This window comes from Papilio xuthus, unplaced genomic scaffold (genome assembly GCF_000836235.2).
Source record: "Papilio xuthus unplaced genomic scaffold, Pxut_1.1 DF824655.1, whole genome shotgun sequence".
NCBI classification, from domain to species: domain Eukaryota; kingdom Metazoa; phylum Arthropoda; class Insecta; order Lepidoptera; family Papilionidae; genus Papilio; species Papilio xuthus.
Window position 1 is genome coordinate 1186277 of NW_013533994.1, and position 21123 is coordinate 1207399.

Genomic DNA, 21123 nt, shown 5'->3' on the forward strand with positions numbered 1-21123 from the left:
ATTCAGATTTATAATAAGAGTAAAAATAGTGATAAATCCATAAAAGAAAAAAATTACATGCTTATGGTTATCAAGTTTATTTATACGTTCAGATATCTGATACATTTTAACAAAGAATTAACCGATTCACATAATAAATATAACATAAAACAATCGCTTTCATAAAAGAAATGCTAATTTGCATGATAATAAAAAATAATTTAATGACAGATTCAAGCGAACTTATAATTTCGATGACGCGAATTCCTTGGCAATTTTGATTGCCTCTGTAATACTTTTTGGGTTATTTCCCGATGCTTGTGCAGATTCTGCCTTTCCACCACCTTTACCACCCATAACACTAACAATTGATTGGACCCACTCGGAAGCCAACAAACCTTTCTCATTTAAACTTTTAGGCACAGCTGCCAAGCAATAGATTTTGCTTGTCTCATCATCTATAGAAAAGAACATTGCAGCAGTGTTTGGTAGCATCTGTTTCACCTGTTTCAAGGCACCATCAAGAGCTTTAGTATTACCTGAAGCTTTCAATTCAGTAACAATAACTTTAGAGTCCTTCTCTTCAAGACATAATTCTTTAGTTTTCTCAATAACCTGAGTTATAATCATAGCCTTTGAAGCTCTTTCTTTATCGTCTAATTGTTTCTTAAATCCCTTTAACAGATTTCTTAGTTCTTCCTTTTTCCAATATGATATTTGGGCATGAGATACATCATTTGTTAGTTCAACAATTTTTCTTACAACCTCTTTTTGGTTTACTGCATCACCTTGCTCTTTGATAAAGTTAGCAATACTGTTTACTTCGTTTTCTAGTACACTTAGCTTATTCAATGCTTTAACAGCTTCTGGACCTGTCAGAGCAACAATTCTCCGAATACCTTTCGCAATACCTTCTTCACTGACTATGACATAATCTCCTATATGCCCAGTTTGATGAAGATGCGATCCTCCACAAAACTCAACAGATGTTTCGTAACCCGAAGGACCATCGGGATTTTTCTCCAATTCTTCTACAGGTATCCCAACGGAAACTACGCGAACAGGATCGGGGTAGTGTTCATCAAACATTGCTCTTAAGCCCTTAATTTTTTTAGCATCAGTAAGACTAGTGTGTTTTGCATAAACGGCTTTATTCTGAGCAATAATGTTCTTAATTTCATCTTCCGCATCTTTTATTTGTTTAACGGTCATAGGACCCTTATTAGTAAAGTCAAATCTCAATCGGTCAGGCATTACAAGAGATCCACGTTGATCAGAGTCATTTCCAAGAACTTTTCTTAACACATTATTAAGAATATGTGTACCAGTATGGTTATTCATAATAAGTCTACGTCTTTCAGTATCAATGTGCAACGAAACTTTGTCACCAACTTTTAATGTGCCTTCCACTTTTCCAGAATGTAAAACGTATCCACCTTTGACTTGAACATTTTTCACAGTAAATTCAACACTCTCATCATCCATTTTAACCATATAACCCTCATCAAATATTTGACCTCCCTGTTCAGCGTAAAAATTAGTTCTATCTAAAATTAGACCACATTCTTGGCCTGATTGTACTTCACTTACAAATTCTTTATTGCATCTTAGAGCTAAAACAGTTGCAGTACATGGTGCAAAGCTATAAATGGCATCTTTGTCATTTGAAGATGGAGTGTAGCCATATTTTGGTGAATCATCAGTCACAGGCACACCACTTTCTTGTAAATGACTTATGGCATGAATATCCAAAGCCAGCAAGTCTTCTTGACCTGCAGCTTTACCTTGAGAATTTAATTGGGATTCTTTTTTAGCTTTTTCATAAGCTTCCATGTCAATTGATAATCCTTTCTCTTCACACATTAAATGTGTTAAATCAACAGGAAAACCATATGTATCATATAAACGCCATGCAACATCGCCTGGTATGATTTTTGATCCACTAAGTTTTTCAATAGTTCTGTTGAGTAAATTTCTTCCTCTGGAAAGTGTCTTTAAAAATTGAATTTCTTCTTCATTTATTGTTTGTATAATTGAATCTGGATCTTTTTTAATTTCTGGAAATACATCACCAAGTAACTCTACTACAGTATGAACTAGTGAGCCGAAAAATCCTGGTTTCCCGTTTAGTTTTTCAGATGCATAGCGAACCGCCCGACGTAAAATTCTTCTTAGCACATATCCTCTTCCTGTATTATCAGGACATCCACCATCTGCCAAAGCAATAGTTAATGTCCTTGCATGGTCAGCCAGCACTCGATATGCCATGTCAATACCATCAACATCATCAGCACCTACTTTGCCTGTGTATGGTCTTGTCTTTGTACCGGTTTCAATGGCTTTGAATAAAGGCATGAAAAAATCAGTATCATAGTTAGCTCTCTTGTTTTGGATAACAGAAACAAGCCTCTCTAGACCTAATCCACAATCAATATGTTTCTTAGGCAATAATTTCAAAGAGCTATCTGCTTCTCTGTTAAATTGTATGAAAACCAAGTTCCAAATTTCCAACACATCTGGATCATCCATGTTGACAAGGTGTGCAGCATTTCTGTCTCCTATTCTGTCATAATGTAATTCAGAGCATGGCCCACAGGGACCAGTTTCTCCCATTTCCCAAAAGTTATCCTTCATACTTCCTGGTAGTATATGTGATTCTGGTAGTCCAAGATTTAACCAAATGTTTTTACATTCTAAGTCTGGTTCTAGACCAGAAGCAGCATCTCCTCCAAAATATGTAACATATAATCGATCAGCTGGTAATTTATAGACTTCAGTTAATAATTCCCAAGCCCAAGCACAAATTTCTTTTTTAAAATAATCTCCAAATGACCAGTTCCCCATCATTTCGAAAAATGTATGATGATAAACATCTTTGCCAACATCATCTAAATCATTGTGTTTTCCTCCTGCTCGAATACATTTCTGAGTATTCACAACCCGAACATATTGTGCCATGTCAGAATTGGGATCAACTGATCCAAGAAAAATTGGCTTAAATTGATTCATGCCTGCATTGGCAAAAAGTAAAGTTGGATCATCCAATGGTATAGTGGATGAAGAATGCACATATTTATGACCTTTTCCAATGAAGAAATCAATGAAAGTTTTCCGGATCTGATTTCCTGTCATTGAAGTATCCATTGTGGCAATTTATCTGAAAAATAAAATAGTGCTTCTAAATCAGAATGTTACAATTAATTTGATATTAATACTCTTTTATAATTAAGGCATAGGACTAGCAGGAAGATTGCATGATAATAATAAGTGCTCATATTGATACTCCTTTCACTTGAAATAGAATAACAAACTATTTGAGTAAATCTATATTTAAAAAAGGTTGATGCATCAATCGGTAAAATTGTTTATGACAATGGTGTATAAAAAAACATTAAACCACATAAATCATGATTTTTTTTAACATTAAAATAATAGTTAAAGAAATTACCAGTAAATCATTAACACTAGATATTAAAAAACTAAGATCAGCACAAATTTAAATGTTCAGAGCAGACATATATGTGTAAAATTTTGTTTTAACAGGTGTAATCAATTTGCCAAGCATTGTAAATTTAAATAAAATACTTTTTTATGACATACCCCTTGTTGTATAAAGTTTTAAAGATCTGGGTAATGGCACTCTTTTAGGTGAATGTAATAATTGTTGCACCATTTCTGACAAGTATACTTTCACTTTTTAGTTTGATATACATTTACAATGAGGTGTGTCAGGTACAATTAATAAAATTGTTTATGTAATATAATGACATATTTAAATTTTTAATTAAAGTATAAATTGAACTTATAAATTAAAAGAAATAAAATAAATTCATTTTACTTATTTTAAAGCCTAATTTATTTTTTTGGTTACAGGATATCATTTAGTATTATGCAAATAAAACTTTTTGTATAAGAATATATTAAAATATTTACATCAGACTATGTAAAATCTTGTCATAATATATCCTTAATTAAAAAAGTTGAAAAAATATTTTTCTTAGGCTTTAAAAAAATTATAAGATTTAAGGCGAATGTATATATTATATTCACACACACTTTTCTATCACATTCATAAGTAACCATATGGGAAGTATAAAAATAAGGTTAAATTAAAAATACCTAAAGTCACAGTGAATAAATATCATGATTTATGTAAATGCAACAAGAAATATATTATATTTATGATATAGATTGATTTTAATTACCTGATGCAACTTCGAACTTATCACTGCACTGCGAAAAAATAAAATGACGACAACACGACTACCGACTACTGTCAACCGTTGACCAAGCCAAGGTAAAAGTAGTAAAGCAAGTGCAAGACTGTAATGAATTGTATTTGGATATGATAAGGGCGACAATTGCATGAACATGAAATACGAATTCCGACATCGACTGGACATGACATGGACAAATCTACATTTGATTTTGACATCCCATACGTGACATTGACAGTTGTTTTTAATGTGACCAGCAGTGGATCTGTGACCAGGTCTAAATTAAACATTCAGGTACAAAAAGATTTCAGAATACACGAGAAATAAACTAATTACTAATTAGTCCTTTAAGAGACAAATTAATTTATTTTGTGCTCGTAGTCATAAATTTGTTCTAAAGGAACAAAACTATGATTCACAGCTCCACTACAGAGGTTGTATTTAAACATATTCAAAAACAATAAAACGAACTATCTGCGATATCAGCGCCTCCCTTACCGGCGACCTAGATAAGGTTGTTGTAATAATAATAACTTTTTTATTTAGACACATGGTTCATACAAAGCAAAAGCAACAATTACAAATTCTAGCTAAGTTAAAAAAAGAGAAAAACAATAAAATAAAACACAACTGTTGTACACTGTACTTCATATTTTATATACTCTTTGCTGTACTTGCACAATACCTATGTTATTTACTCTGCTAATGGATTGCTGCGACACATGTCTTTTGATTTTATTTACTCTGGTTATCAATGATAATTTGTCAAGTGTTAAAATGCAAAATAAAAATCAAAAAATCACCAAAATCACTTTTATTGTGCTTTAATTTTGGTATATTATGTACTTATAATAAGTGAACTCATTTTATTAATTTGTGCGTTAAAGTAAAAATATTAGATTGTTATGTGCTAAAATTACTTAATACAATGAATTTGAATCTGCTTCATAAATCATTCTTTATTGTTAAACGAATTTGTAATGTTAGGCACCTTTATTTAACAAAAAGCTATTTTAATTTCGCTGTTGTTAATTTAAACGAAAAAAAAGAAAACGATGCCTTAGAATACACATCAGAGGACTTGTCGACTATAACTCCATATTTTCCCGAATCATTTAATTTAGCAGCTTATGTTAACAGTTCAGAGACATTGCAAAATTTAGTTTATTTAAACGTCAATCTTAGCAAAATAGAGAAGAAGCCTTCCATTGCTGAAAAAATCCTTAAGTTGGATTTCGAAAAAGATATTAAGAGGGGCCTTATATTTATTAAAGATTTTGTAAATGCAGATGATATTGGTAATTTTTTAACAAAAAACCCTTTAATACTTTGTGAAGATGTAGAACACCTTGAAGTGAGAGTGAATTATTTAAAATCAAAGCAATTTAAGCAACATGAAATAAGTAGAATAATTACCAACAATCCTTTTTGGCTGATGTTTAGGTAATACTGTTTTACATATTTTAAAGCTGCTTATGAATAAATAGTTTAGTATTGTTCATGTCCTTTTCGTCCATATGCACTATATAACCTATCAACTTTTCCAGCACAATAAGGATTGACAGACGCTTAGGATTTTATCAAGAAAAATTTGAGTTAAGTGGAAATGAAGTGAGACTTTTAGCAACAAAACAACCCAGACTAATAACTTATAATCTTCATCATATACAAACAAATTCTTTTGTGATTAAAGAAGAAATGGGTTTTGAGGATGATGAGATTAAACAGTTAATATTAGACAAACCAAGGCTGTGGATGATGAGTAAGTTGTTTATATTTCTTTAAAAAACAAATGTTCTAATAAACAATATTTAGTGCAACATGTAGGATAACTTTTACTAATTCTGTAATTTAAAAAAAAACCAACCACTTTACACATCTGGTTGTATGTTATAAACCATGCACAAATTTTGTGTTCATAAGAAAAAAAGATTACCTGAAATGTCATATGTCTACATTTACATTTTCTTTGATTACTTTGAACATTCAAATTTGAGCATAGTTTATCAGCAAATTGTAATATTTTATCTGGATCTTAACATCTTGCCAACAATAAATTTGAATAATTTATTATAATTTTCCTTTTTCAGATCAAAAAACTTTATTGGAGAGATTCAACTATATTCATAATGTGATAAAAATACCACATAAAACAATCTTACAGTTTCCACATATATTATTGTGTAGAAATTTCAAAGTAAAACAAAGACATACATTTTTAGAGAAATTGGGTAGAGCTCAATACAATCCGACTATTGAAAATTTTGTTCCAATAAATGCTTTAGTTGAACTTACAGATATAGAATTTTGTAAGAAGTATGCGAAGTGTCATGTTGATGATTTTAACATGTTTTTAAAGACTATGTGAACTTATGCTATCCAGCTTTACCCAATACTATTTTATTATGGAAAGCATTTAGGGAATGGTACAAAAGTGTGTCTAAAATACCAGCAACAGTAAATACTCCTCCAATTATTGCACAGATATTAGTTGCAAAGTGTCCGATGGACCTGTGGAAACATATATGATTAGTTTTTTTACTAGCATAAATAAAAAATTATAATCTTTATAGAGTATGGTTTTCTTATTCTCGTGTCGCCGTTTATAAGAACAGATATTTTGCATATACAAGAGAAGTACATACATGCTTCAAACATGATTCATGCAGGCCATTTTGTCAAATCTGTTTTGGGCACTCTGATTTTCTAAGTTGTATGTCCATAATTTTTTGGACCTCTCACCTTTTGCCATTGTTTTATTTATATTCGGATTTTTTTGAAATTTCTTAACACTTTACAAATTACTTTAAGCATGGTAACACAATAAAAAGGAATCTTTATTGTACCATGCTTGAAGTAGTTTGTTTATATAAAATTTCATGAACAGGTTATTTATAACTTATTATACCTTTCTTTTTCCGTGTACTTCACCATAAGAGGCGATAACTCATAGCTAAAAAAGGCTCCTGGCATTCCAGATTCTGAATTAATGTTAGATACTGACTTTTGATGTCTAGTTACTGAAAACTGGTTAGTATGTAGCACAGTCTTGTCTAGCTTTACATACATTGTAGGAACTATTTTAATATAGTACTGGAACATTACAGCACCTGAAAAATGTATGATATGCAAAAATAGATATTGCCATTCACTTTAAGATTAAGAATTTAAATGTGAATTTCTTTAGAAAATTCGATTCTGATATATTTATCTTATGTAAATTAAAAATAGTTATATCTTCTTCGCAGACTTCATTACTAAAGGTCGTGCTTTTATGAAGGAAGTTATATCTACCAGTCAGATAAATAGCAAACACGGCTTCAATTTGAAGTTGAGTCTACTGTAAGGTAGTATATTAGAAATGATGACTTAGTTTAACTGTTGCAGCTGCTTTTCCTCCTATCTTCTTATACTGCTTATCCATAATAATACCTAACAAATATTGCATTATTCAATTTATCACAGTGTAGTAATCAAGTAAAATGTTTTCACTTTGGAGGCATTGTATTTATGAAAATAAAGAACCAAATCGATTTTGTTAGTCGATTACTACTAATCGATTTTTCTATTTGATCGCATTTTTAATCTGTGTTGAATGAATGTGACATATAGGAATTTAGAGCTGTCACATAAAAAATAAATACCGAACGATTTTTCTTTTTCATAAAGACGAAAGGGAATTAATATTTAACAATGCCTGTACCTGGTGGAGTCTACCAAAGTCAAGGCCCTTCGTGTTTCGATAAAATGAAAATGGGTTTCATGATTGGGTTTTGTGTAGGCATGGCTAGTGGCGGTTTATTTGGAGGTTTTACAGCTTTGAGGTTAATGTATATTATAAATTACATAAGTCCAGATTCCATCATACTATTAATCTCATAGAAACGATTAACTTTTTAAAATTACAGATACGGAGCGAGAGGAAGGGAATTGGTACATTCTGTCGGAAAAGTAATGCTCCAAGGTGGAGGAACATTTGGTACTTTTATGGCAATTGGAACTGGAATTCGCTGTTAATGAGGATGTTTAAGATTAAAAGAATTTGTATATATCGTAATAAAATGTGTAGTAGCATAAAATTGATTTTCTTAAAAGGCATTTGGTGGAATTGTTTAGAACATTTCAGACATAATTAAAATCGGGGTTCATATGATGACAGTATAGTAGTTTTTACATTAAAATTTGATTAATACCTCAGCAAGAGTTTAATGTTTGTCTTGAGTCCAAACAGAAATGAAATGTGTTGGCATAAACTTCTTCCGCTTTTCTACTTAAGACTTCAAAATAATAATTTACTCAAAAGTGCATTTATATAAATAACAAATGTTTGTAAAAATTTATTTGTTAGAATGGTCTAAATAATATCAAGTATAAAGTGATGTTATTAAATTTATGTTAATAAATAAGAAATGCATATAAAAATAGTTATAATGGTTCAATGATTAAGGAAAATTATCTATAGGCTTCAGATGAAAATTTGCCACAAATTTTGCAAAAAAAAATGCAATAAGTGTGAATTTCCTGCAAAAGTGATAATATCCTTACTTTGTTAGATTGACATGTATTTTAGTTTATTTTCACAAATTTGTAGTCCTATTAATAATAAACATTAAGTATTAATTTACTTTTCCTGGTGTTTATTTATTATATTACGTTATATTACAGAATACTTGCATACTTTTCTTATAGAAATGTAATTGAATTTTATAAAGATGAACTGATTGCTGCTCAAATACACTGTTAAAACTTTAACATACCTTCTTTGGCTATTCCCTTAACTCCATCTAAAGGTGCAGTATTAGCACTTTTTATATCACTTCCAAAAGAAAGATGTTGTATTATATGTGTTGTATTAAATGCAGATGAAGAATATGGTTGCACATCATGTACATGGACATGATTAATTGTAAAACTTTTTCCTGGAGCTATGTGAAAACTTCCACCAACCTACAAATGGGATCCATTATGAATGTTTATCATAAAAGGTTATCAGATATTTGATCCATAATTGACAATCATAATTTTAATAGGGGAGAAATGTTATACTAAAAGACTTGAGGTCTGAATCTTGAGCTCATCCCCTTCCCAGTGAGCAGATCCATTTGTTGCAACCATTGTTCTATTTCAAAAGTATAATTTATCAGGGGCATCTTGCTTATATACCACTTTACTACAAAAAAAACTGGATATTTAAGATTTTTTATTCTGTCTACATATCTGTATATCCCTAAAAAATTACTAAAATGCCTAGAATGTCACATGCACTTCATAAATATTAATTGTTAAGAATGGTTGTCATAAACTTACTCGATTAACTTCCATATAACCATATATTTGACAACCTTCTTTAAGGGCTAAATTGGCCTTTTCTAAAGACTCATCATCTTTGCATTGTACAATAGTTGCCAAATCTGGTAATGCCCATCTTCTGATTCTGTATGCTTCTTTTACATCTTCACATGTATTGCAACACCTAAATGAGAAAGATTAGCTGGGAGATGTATTTTTACTATGGCATTACAAAATTGCTCACCATAATCATGATTATCCTCTACAAACACTATCAATTGCAGGTTCACATGAGCAAACCTATGTGATAAAAACATAATTTAAAAAAATCTGCCATCCCACTCACATGGGGTTGACAAACAAAGTTTTATAAACTATGGTTTTATAATTTTTATGGCCGGTGAGAAATTAATTGTTTTGCCATTAATTAACAAAAGGATCTTGACAGACAGACGGCGGGACAACAAAGTGATCCTATAAGGTTCCGTTTATAACCTTTCGAGGTATGGAATCCTAAAAAAATGTAAAAGAAAAATGAATAACTACAGCAAAATATTTAAAAATACTTCTAAACCCAAGTCATAATAAATAGGACTTATAAACATGGGTACATACTTAGGTAGAACAGAACTTCAAGTTTTGGTTGTTTAGTAAAGATCAACATATACACTCAATTCAGTAAAACTGTCACTCTTTATCACCTGCAACTTTTACCACCCATAACACAATATTTTATGTACTTTGTCAGTCCTTTGGGTACCTTCCCATTATACCATATTTTTATCAAACCATAAATATTTATGTGAGGTTAGAGATTGCACTTACTGAGAATCATTAAAGGCAGCCCCATAGCAACTTCCACATGTTACTGTTGCTAGTTCAGATGTGTTTTGTTTGACCTGTAGAACAATTATAAAAAATATTAATGTAATTGTAGTTTGAAATAGATAAACTATAATGTTTCCAGTACATACTGTGGAAGAAATTGCAATTTCTTCTTTTTTAGGTTCTTCTATTGGATTTCCATCCAAGTCTAATCTTCTTTTGTGAATATTATGATCCATTTGAAGATGCTGTTCACCAGAAGAATCCATTGCATCCAATACTAAATCTGGAGGAAAAATGTAAGTATGCCAACATGTATAATAAGATAAGTATGTTTTCCCTCTATTTCTTCTTAAATATTATATTGAGTATGTCTACTTATATATAGATTGTTCTTTTATTTTAAAAATTTATGTAAAAATATAGAAATAGCAAGGTTTCAGATTTACTATAGAAAATAAATCTTGTTTTACTTACAACTACATGATATACTCGGTACAATAATATCAAAATTTATTCTTAATTTATGTCCCCTGGATGTATCTACAAATAATTCTTCTGATATATTTGGAGACATATATGTATATAATTCAGACAAAAATAATAAAACCATAATAATCACACCAGCAACAGTAACTGAAACAATTTAACTTTAATTATTATACAAAAAATAAAAAATAGAAATTGATATAAAAATTGAGTTACTTGTTGCTCCTGTAGCTGTTTTTACTTTGAAGTCTTCTAAAGTTTTTGCATAGGCATCGAATTGTTTAAATTTATTCATTAAATGAGACGACATTATAAGGATGTAAGTGATATCTATTATCTATTTCTAGTATAATAAATAAATTCAAATTTTCAAAACACTTCATTTGAAAGACAATGTGACAGTTGACATTTATGAAAACACGTCATATTCTATTCCATCGTTCATTTTCGTCTCGAAACTAAAACTCAGAATTTTTATATATACCTGAACTTGTTTACATTTACATGGAATATATTTATACTAATAGTATAAAGACAAACGACAATTAATAGTGTTTAATTAAAAAAAATCTAAAGTTTTAACCTTATATTTATATTTTATGAAGTGTTATGAAGTTACATGATCAATACTAAATCAGACCCAGACATGCAGACAGACTAAAGAAACCTGTAACATTAAGTTTATTTCTAAACTAGCTATCACTGGTGACTACGTCCGCACTGTATCCAAAAAATTTAGTATCTATGTGTTCTAGACTATGTGGTATAGATACTAGCTATGCCAAATTTCACCAAGATCCGTTCAAGTGTTCTGGACATACCTTCTAGCAAACATTCATACCTTCAAACTTTCGTATATATGTATAATATTAGTAAGATTATTTACGTTCGATGAGAGATTTTCATAATAACCAATTAGGAAATTATAGGTCTATGTAGTTTAAATGAATTTAACAGTGGTAGAGCCCGCTTTAACATCTTCGCACGAATTGGCCCGGCTTGCCCGGTGAAATACCACGACCACACAGAAGATAGGCGTGAAGTGGAAGCAATTCCGCGTTTCGTCTGATGAGTGTGCGTCCCGGAGGCCTAATTTAGTCCTCTTTACCTTCCCACCCTTTTTCCTATGAGGTAGGGTTGGGAAGTGGAAGTTGACTTTCCGGATTAGTGAATGCATGGAAAGAGAAAATATTTTCTTTCTCTGCATCCTCTCCTCCATCGAATAAAGGTGGGCAACGCATATGCAATTGCGTATGTCTATGGGCAACGGTCACTTCGCTATTTCAGCGATTTCAGGTGGCTGATCGCTCGTTTGCCATCTTATGATATAAAAAAATGAAACCTACCAGTTTAAGAACCCAAAGTAAAATTAGATTTTATTGAACATGCATAAGTGGGAAAAATTAAATAAATGATTCTTTCATCATCATGTCGTATTTAATGAAGAGATGTACCCTAAGTTTCTTTTTCTTTACTTGCGACTTGTAAGCTACTACGATAAAGGATGACGAGCGCGTTAACTATTTTGGTGATGAAATCTAGCTGATTTTTTTTTCTTTACATTAGTTCAGGCGACTAGTTTGGTGTCTTACGTACGTCACCATAGGAAGCCAAGGATTTGCTGTTGGCAACGCTGCTAAGGCGTCCCAGCGAGATATGGCTCAGAATAATTCATTAATGGTCATCTTGAGAGACGGCCAAGGGCGTTTTAATTGTAATTGTTTTCATATCATAAAAGTTTCGGGATAGGGTTTATAATTATATTGAGGTTTAATACATGACAAACAATTTTATCCTATTGTTAGTTTACCTATTACGTTTAAAGTGGTTCCAAAAATATTACTACTGGAATAAAGGACTATTGGAAAACATCGATATAATATTTCTTTATACTACTCCACAATGTTGTATTGAGTCTCAATCCGAAAGAAAAATAGTATCCTTTTTACTCAAAAAGAAATTATCTCCTTTTGAATTATATTACTACGGGGAAATGAAACCAATTGCTTCCAATTTAACTTTTATTGTCCATACGTTTGTAACAACCTAAATTAAGTGACACATAAAGTTTACCCATATTTGTAGAGGAGGTAAGGCGTTTCATTCGTCATATATTCACGACATCAACCTCAAACATCAACTAAAAGGCAACAGTAAGTAGTAAATAACTTGAAGCACTAAATAATTATAACAATCGTGTACCTGAAGTTGATATCGGCCGCCCTATTTATGTTCACGATAAATTGTATTTATTAACATTAATATTGAGTATTATTTACATGTGTACAGTCTTTTTATTTAACTTAAAGAGATCACTTCTTTGCGCTGAATCCCTCCCCTGTAGGGTCCAAAATCCATGGGTAGTTGTTTGGACATTCCATGCAGGTGAACAGGCGCAGTGTCTCTCCTGGTAACTCTCGAGTAGTCAAAGGACACGCGTTCGGCAAAGAGCAGAAAGGTTGTCCCTTAACATCACATTTGTCTTGTTTCCATTCCTGGAAGTCACGGAGTGAAGACAGTTCTGTCGGATTTTGCATCCATTGAATCACTTGAATTAAAGAAGTGAAGTAGACATCGTTCTTTTCCAACATTTCTTCAATGAATTTAATAAGCTCGTCTCTGAATTCTTTCTTGGATTTAAGCCATGAAGCGTGGAAGTGAAGACCGAGAGGTGCGCGGTTGGTTGTGTAATGACGGTTGAAGTTTTGACGGAGGAGGCGAGCAAACTGTTCACCGGTTTGGATGTTAGAACAGGAGTCTACCACGTGACAACCGGGCAGAGATTCATCAAATGTGGGATCATCTCTTCTGTCCAACTCATTCATTACCATTTCCCAGACTGGATGGCTTCTCGATGGACAATTGTGAGCGTTTCCGTTGCATTTGTGCGGCATTCGGAAGTACAAAGTGTAAGGCCAAATTGGTACACGACCCAAAGGAGCGGTAATTGAAGCATCATAGACGAAGTATTGGTCGGCCATCATTTCAAATTGCTTGTTTCCACCGACGCGTAAATATGGTGCACGAACACCAATAATTGAGGCATCCGTTATGTTAGCAAAACGTTCAGCGATTAAACGAGCGCCAGCCATTTCGGCGAGCCAATCATCATAGCTGCCACCCGACCAGTACAGAGGATCGTCTTTGTGAGTTATCGAGAAAACGGCAATTTCGTGACCCTTGCGATGCAATTCTTGAACTGCAGCGTAGTTGGTATATTTGTGGGAGATAAAGAAGGTGCCGCGAACTTGGCAACCGTTAGGGTTGTGGCGGTTTCCGTTGAAAATTTGTTCATAAAGATCGATGTTATCAACGTTGACGGCACCGTTGAAGGTGATCGTTATCATTTGTGGTACTTGATTGGGTTCGATGCCACCTGGAATGCGGGTACCGTCAGCAGAGCAGAAACAGTCCGGGAGTGTACACTGGTTAGTGTCGCAGTCAGGCGCTCTGTTCGGGTCCACATCGACAGCTGTAAAATGTTTATTAAATTTTAAATATGAACTATTATTTTTATTTGAAATATTATACGCAATTGAAGTAACGGATAAAAACAACTCACTGCAAGCATTTTCATCAGACTCATCTTTACAGTCGGGTTTTCCGTTACAGAACAACGCTTTTTCGATACAATCGCCACTTCCACAAGCCAGATTTCCTTCAGGACAAATAGGCTCATCCGTCTTCAGTATTGGGAGAACTTTTCTCGGCTCTGCGAAACATAAGGTACAATAAATAAATTTGTAAAAACAGACAGAAAGTCCTATCTAGATTAAAATTGTACATAAAGAAAACGCAGGTCTTAAACGGTTTTGGCTTCGTCTGTGTAATTTTGCTTCTATGTTTAAAGGGACGTGTGACGACGTGTTTAAAGGGATTCATTTTAGGAAAAAGAATGAAAAGAGACAGCGAAGCGTGACAAGATGACCGAGTTAAATTCACAGAAAAATTAATAGAAAGAGTATGTAGAAGAAGTACTTAGCTGATACATATTTTAAAAGTATAGCCAAGTTCCATGAGTTTGATTAGTTACAGGAGAGATTAAAACAATCTAAGATAAATCTTGTATTACTTTATGGAAAGAAATGAAAATGACCAGTGCTCAGATAGATACTCATAATAGTATGTGATGGGTAGCTAAAAAGTTAAAAAACTTGATAGAATAAAGATTTAGAATCTATGAATATACGATAGTGACTAGGATACTTATTATGAATAAATTACACTTCACAACGATAACTTATTCATAATAAAGTTTTACTTAATGTATAAATATTACGTGAAAAGGTTGCATACGCATTTTATTCATCATTTTCGATTTTGTTAATTACATGTCTGCAACCTTTGCCACGGAAACATAATACGAATTAAATACTTAATGGATCTAAGTAAAGAAGTTCTAAGAAATGAAATTAATGTCTCTAAGCTTTAAGTCTTGCCACGTTATTATTGTTAGTTAAAAAGCTGTGTATTTACATATGATTTAAGATTAATTTTTCTATTAAGTATATATACAAATCTAAATGTTATTTATACCTCAGTGAAATATAGAAAGTTAGTAGTGACAAACCAATTGCCGAATATGTGCTAAGTGAAGTTAAGTGAAGCATTGGCGTACGTCAGCGTTTAGAAAGTGTTATAGAATTATTAAATTTTAGGTTAATGAAAAAGAATTCTTTTCAGTGTTTGTATCTGCATAGTGTAAAGACTGTTTGTTGTTGTTATGAAGTTTTATTTATAGCGCGAGTGTTTAGTTCCACTTGTTCTCTCAAGTGGAACAAATAACATCAACATATCTTCATTTCAAATTTACAACTTTGCTTTATCAGTAATAATAGTGACAACTTGAGTTATACTGTGATAAGTTTTAACATTTGTATGTTTATATCTATTATTGTCGTATACTATAACGTAATAGTTTGACATTTTATTTGTAATTTCGTGCCATGTTATATAGTTTCACGGTAATTACATCAGTAAGAAATAACTCAAGCGTATGAAGAAATGTTAATGCGTAACTAGTGGGTCGGTGGTATCGCGGGCCGATCCCTTCTGCCCGCGCCGCCGACGCCGACACGGGGCCTCATGCAATACACCAAATCTACAGTGCGACGCGGCCCCTTCACCCAAGCCCGGTTGCTCGCTACTCGCGAATAGCTTCTTTATCGGAACTTACTCTCGACTTTGTCACAGTTGTTCACTTTACCCTTCCAATCGCAGGTTTGTTTATCGAGATCGAATGCCAGGCCGGACGGGCAAGTGATCTGTTTAAGACCTGACCTAGTGCACCTGCGTTAATAAGAAATGACACATTAAATTTACTATAAAATAAAAGGAAGCGGACGTACTCGAGGCTAACTCATGGTTTCCGGAACTATGCGCGTTTCATTACTGCGAAGACGGAAGCTAGCCCTTCGCACAACCGCTTCCTTGATCATGTACAACTTACTTTCTAGTTTATCGCAATTCTTAACATGTGATTTCCAATCACAGGTCTGGCGGTCGATATCGAAGGCTAGGCCGATAGGACACCGCACTGAAGCGAGTCTGGTGACACCATTTTCAGCACCTTTGTCGCACCTGTACACAGCCATATCTTCAGCTCAAAGTAATAAAATTATACTCTTAACTTTTATGATCATTTTGATGGATTAATCGATTGCAAGTATCGTATTATTTATGAAAAGCTAAAATTATACCATCGAAATCATTTATTATACTGTAATAGTTACTATTATCTTGAAGAATAGCATACTTACATAAAATAATTCGGAATAATAGACTTTACAGTCTTTAGAATAAGCAATGACATACAAATATGTTTTGGTCATTCGTATAATGCTTTAGGCGAGTTGGTAATTTGGTGTCGGTTAAAATGGACAAAGTTCAAACATAAATACCGCTTGTCGTCTCCCACCACCAGAAATGAATATCTAGTTATATAAAGACCTGTTTTCTAGTGAGGTGACGGGTCGACTTGATGAGCGATAAAACGTACTTGTATACTGCATACAAAGTATTTACTTTAATATTCGATAATATCTATCGATACGCTAAGACCATACCTAAATACATGTATTATGTGTGGCTTTACAATATTTTTGGTAACAAGCGTCGAGACAAAGATACGGTCTTAGTTAAATGTAAATGCTTGCTTTCGGTTCCAATAGATTGCTACAGCCTAGAACGAAACCTTGAACTTTTAAAAAATGTACAAAATTAAAATAACATATATATCTATATGCATAATGTTTAACGCTAAAATTGTTTTTACAAATTAGTGTTAAACTTTTCAATAAAACTTGATAAAGTAAAGGTACGATTTTGCCTCGTTCGATCAGTCAAAGCCCAGACATGACTAATATTCAAGGCACGACATAGACTGTGGACTGTTCCGTTCACTGGCTTGAATATCAAGTTCTTGCATACTAAACGATATGCATTGTTGGCACCTATAAATAAATTAAAGATTAGAGAACGGCATTTGACATTGCTACTGGAGCAGTACTTACCAATCGTCGCCAGCATAATAATGTACTACGAATTCGTATAATTATAGCATACTATAGTATATTTAGCTTGTGTATAAACGAAAATGTACTTTGTTACATTTTTCTTAGCGTTAGATATGTTTGAATCTTACCTGACGACATCACGGCAATCACCTTCGGTGGTAAGCCGGAAGTATTCATCGGCCGGGCGACCGTCACAGAGTTGTTCAGGATTTACTTCATCACCACCGGAGTCTTCATCTTGCCGCTTCACACGTATTTCGCCGCTCACTGCAACAACAATCACCTTTTAAAATCTATTGCATGAGAATGAAAGACCTGTGAACTCATGCGAAATTGTTGCAAAAACTGCATCGTACGTAGCCTATTCTTTAGTAATAAAGCATAAATTAGCGAGTGAACACTCTTATTGGGTAACGTCGCCTAACGTAAGAGTCGATTAGCACACGAAGCTGCCAGAATGTACACTTCGGGGCGGGCCAACTTGAGCGTTAAGTATGTTGACAGAGTTTAATTAATTTTACCTCTAGATCTATATGACAAAAATAAATTAGTCTAATATAGAAATAAATAACAAAATACTGCATTCCTTTTAATTGAAATATACCGTTTATTTAAAATAACAAAAGTGGAATTTGTTTTTAACTTGTGTATTTTGCGATTGAATCGATGACGGCATTGAAAGTTAAACGTTAAAAGAAATCGAGGTCAGAGTCGGCCACGTAAGTAACCGGTGTTATTTCTTTGGCGCTTATAACTCGCATTTGTTAGCCGACTACTGATTCATACAAAAGCTTTCGAATTAAAATAAAGCATATCTCACAAATCTTACAAATAAAACACGTTAAAAATTTAGTAAAAATGACTTCAATCAATATAATTAAGATGTGTTTTAAAAAAATGTTTCAATTAAAAAATATGAATTTTTAAAAACAATTTTTTTTAGACTTAATAATGTATAAATTAAAATAATAATTGTATGGATTTAAAATAAAATTGTATTTTTATTTATTTTCGGTGTACTGAATAAAAAAAAACACGAATTGTGGTTACTTACCGGAGTAGGTGAATAATAAAAGACCGAGACAGATGTACGCGCGTCGAGCCATGGTGCTCGGTAAGGACTGGCCGCTGCGTCGCGCTCCACAAGAAAGTGCAAGAGGTGTCTGCTGCCCCTCTTCACCTATTTATATAAGCGGCCCAGTCGTAGACGCCAGAACGACGATAATACACCCGTCTTATGCGCACTATACCTCCCGCACGTATAAATCATTACACCATCGACGCAGCTTTTAATAAGCACATGATGACGTTACTGGAGCCGATCTAGGGAAATATGAATATGCTTTTAACTAATCATGGTATAAAATTCAGTCTATTTAATAGGTTTCACTTTTAATGCCATTTAAAAAAATGGCATTTCGTCTCTTACTTGTGCTGCGGAGCAAATAAACCAATGAATTGTCGATGTATGACACGTTTTGTTGGATTTCAAAATGTATAGTTGTATTAAATAAAATACCTACAGCGCATTAAGGATTAGATCAATATATCACATTCAATTTAAGTAAGTAGTATACGTGTTTAATGATTTGAATGTAAAACAATTTTTTTTTATGTCGTTGATGTCTTTTATACTGATCTAGACTATATACTTCTTAATATGCTATATTTTTTCCATTGCATTTAATGTACATGTAGTAATGTCTACTTTACCTTTTTTTTAATTTACCTTTATATTAACTTTTTCTAAAATTAGAAATTTATAAATTGCTTGTATCTTTAAATTACTTCGTTAATATAAGTTGACAGAAGAGTGAAAGGATTTATCTATTCTCAGTTATATATTTTTATAAAAATACAAATGTCCTATAGTCTTAAATGATTTAAATTATTTTTGCCGGCATCACTTTCGATTGTTATTTAAACTCGTTTTATAAATTTATGTCAATGTCGCGAAAAGATGGTAAGAAGCTCCGAAACTGTAATCTTGATTTACATAATTAGTTTACTAAAGATGAGATAGAAGGACATCAAATTAAAAACGAGAAGGACAGGTTTTATGTTGTTTCATGTAGACTTAATTTAAATTCTAAAAGTTTTGCTAAAATAATTACACATTTTCCCTTGTAAACAGTGCTTAGAAGCTTTGCATATGTACTACATAAGTGACCTAAAAGATAAAGTACACGTGTTAAGTTTGATGTGCAATAAATATTTGGAGAAAACCTGTATTCAAATTATGTTCATGTGTTTAAATAAATTATAGAAATCAAAAGTTTTAAAAACCAGTATAATGAAGTATATGGACATAAAAGTTATCAGCCGTGTAAAGGTGACTTGTGTCGCTTAAATATCCAACTAGTTACTAACTTATTCAAAGATTTTCTAAATATATTAACTTATTAAAATATATTTATTTTTAATTTAGTCGGTCAATAAGCCTTTTGGTATTTAATTATTAACATTACTTTTGAATTCGAATCTCAAACTTATAAATACAACAAAGATCTTTAATCTGCCAATATCAGCAAGTTGAAGTCCTGTTACATAGTGATGACATTTTTCAATTACGAACATTTAATAGACTATTTTGTATTTTATTTGAAGTAGTTATTGATGAGATAGCTATGTATATTTTTTTACTAGATAGCGTTGGTAAACAGAGAATACGCGTAAAGTATCACAAGGACATTTTTATAAAAAAGACGTGAGGAAGTAGGTTCTGGCAGACTTATGTTTTGAAACAGACCTTTGTCCTTGGCATGGTGAAATTAAAAGAACAATGATAAACTTAGCTTACTAATCATAGTTTGCAATTTCATTTTTAACAAAGCATTTCTCATGCACACTAGTGAATGTTACATAGTTCTTTCCCACCAAGAATTTGACTGTGAAATCACAGTGTGACACTTACGATTATTTACATAATAAGTATTTTTACTGCAACGTTTTTATATTAATTCCTATGACAATTAATTGCTGTTTGAAGAAGACTTGTGCAAATTAATTTTACGTTCTAAGTCACCTTCACCAAATTTCAAAGTTTAATTTATTCTTGTGAAATTTACTTATTATGATATCATATGTAACTGTTTTCGAACTTAAAAGACTTTAGACTTAAAAATTTAATATTTTAAACAATGAAAAATTTATGTTTCAGGAAAAGTAAGAGTTATTAATTAGTTTCGTAATTCATTTAATTGTTTATTAAAACTCAATAAAACACTGAGAAAAGTCAACGTGTAGCTAGGCATAGTGCTTTTATTTGAAATTTTCAAATACACAAGATAATTGTTAGTCATAACGTTAACATAATGTTTATATTGTTTTGAGGCATGTCAAATATATTCAACAGATTTTTCCTTGTGCGTTTAAACTGCACAAGAAACCGGTTTAGGTATAAAAAGTAAAGTTTTTCTTTGGAAAGAACCATAAGTAGCTTAAGTAATATAAGTTATGTTCTGTAATGGTACAACGGCATTTCGTGAATTTCTCTCACTAATTTAAAATGCATATTTTATTTAAGTACTTATTAGTTGCCGAATCTTTATTAGGAAATCATGAATTGTTCTTAAACATTAATAAACCTTAAAAGAAAAAGCTTTAGATTTACTTACTATTTGAAACAATTTTATTGCTCTCAAACCGTGTACGATAAATCCAAAAAGAAACACTTTCCTTTATGGACACTAATGATATTAGTAAAAGACCTCAATCTTATAAATTGATATCTATGCGTACTTTAGAGAATAACAAAACATGAACACCTTATATTTAGCTGTAAAAACTATTATAAGTTTTTGCCCATC

At 32.2% G+C, this 21123-nt stretch overlaps 4 protein-coding genes across 5 annotated transcripts; 1 reads left to right on the forward strand and 3 right to left on the reverse strand.

Annotated features, from left to right (window-relative positions):
- Nucleotides 1-67: 67 nt before the first annotated feature.
- Nucleotides 68-4382, reverse strand: AlaRS (alanine--tRNA ligase, cytoplasmic). The gene is made up of 2 exons (XM_013325687.1): nucleotides 4185-4382; nucleotides 68-3136 (listed from the first exon to the last, which is right to left on the reverse strand). The coding sequence occupies exon 2, from the start codon at nucleotides 3121-3123 to the stop codon at nucleotides 223-225; it is 2901 nt and encodes a 966-aa protein (XP_013181141.1). The 5' UTR covers nucleotides 3124-3136; nucleotides 4185-4382; the 3' UTR covers nucleotides 68-222.
- Nucleotides 4383-4939: 557 nt separating this feature from the next.
- Nucleotides 4940-6583, forward strand: mTerf3 (mitochondrial transcription termination factor 3). The gene is made up of 3 exons (XM_013325694.1): nucleotides 4940-5639; nucleotides 5744-5958; nucleotides 6287-6583. Exons 1-3 carry the CDS (start codon nucleotides 5125-5127, stop codon nucleotides 6562-6564), a joined length of 1008 nt encoding a protein of 335 aa, XP_013181148.1. The 5' UTR covers nucleotides 4940-5124; the 3' UTR covers nucleotides 6565-6583.
- On the reverse strand, nucleotides 6408-11200 carry LOC106127578 (endoplasmic reticulum-Golgi intermediate compartment protein 3). Its single transcript, XM_013325693.1, has 8 exons — nucleotides 11016-11200; nucleotides 10788-10946; nucleotides 10460-10596; nucleotides 10311-10384; nucleotides 9504-9669; nucleotides 8954-9143; nucleotides 7105-7306; nucleotides 6408-6707 (listed from the first exon to the last, which is right to left on the reverse strand). Exons 1-8 carry the CDS (start codon nucleotides 11107-11109, stop codon nucleotides 6572-6574), a joined length of 1158 nt encoding a protein of 385 aa, XP_013181147.1. The 5' UTR covers nucleotides 11110-11200; the 3' UTR covers nucleotides 6408-6571.
- A 1606-nt stretch (nucleotides 11201-12806) lies between these two features.
- Nucleotides 12807-18591, reverse strand: verm (LDLa and CE4_CDA_like_1 domain-containing protein vermiform). 2 transcript variants are annotated; one of them, XM_013325788.1, is made up of 5 exons: nucleotides 18369-18591; nucleotides 17443-17581; nucleotides 16249-16379; nucleotides 14362-14511; nucleotides 12807-14271 (listed from the first exon to the last, which is right to left on the reverse strand). In XM_013325788.1, exons 1-5 carry the CDS (start codon nucleotides 18418-18420, stop codon nucleotides 13112-13114), a joined length of 1632 nt encoding a protein of 543 aa, XP_013181242.1. In that variant the 5' UTR covers nucleotides 18421-18591; the 3' UTR covers nucleotides 12807-13111.
- Between the last annotated feature and the right edge of the window lie 2532 nt (nucleotides 18592-21123).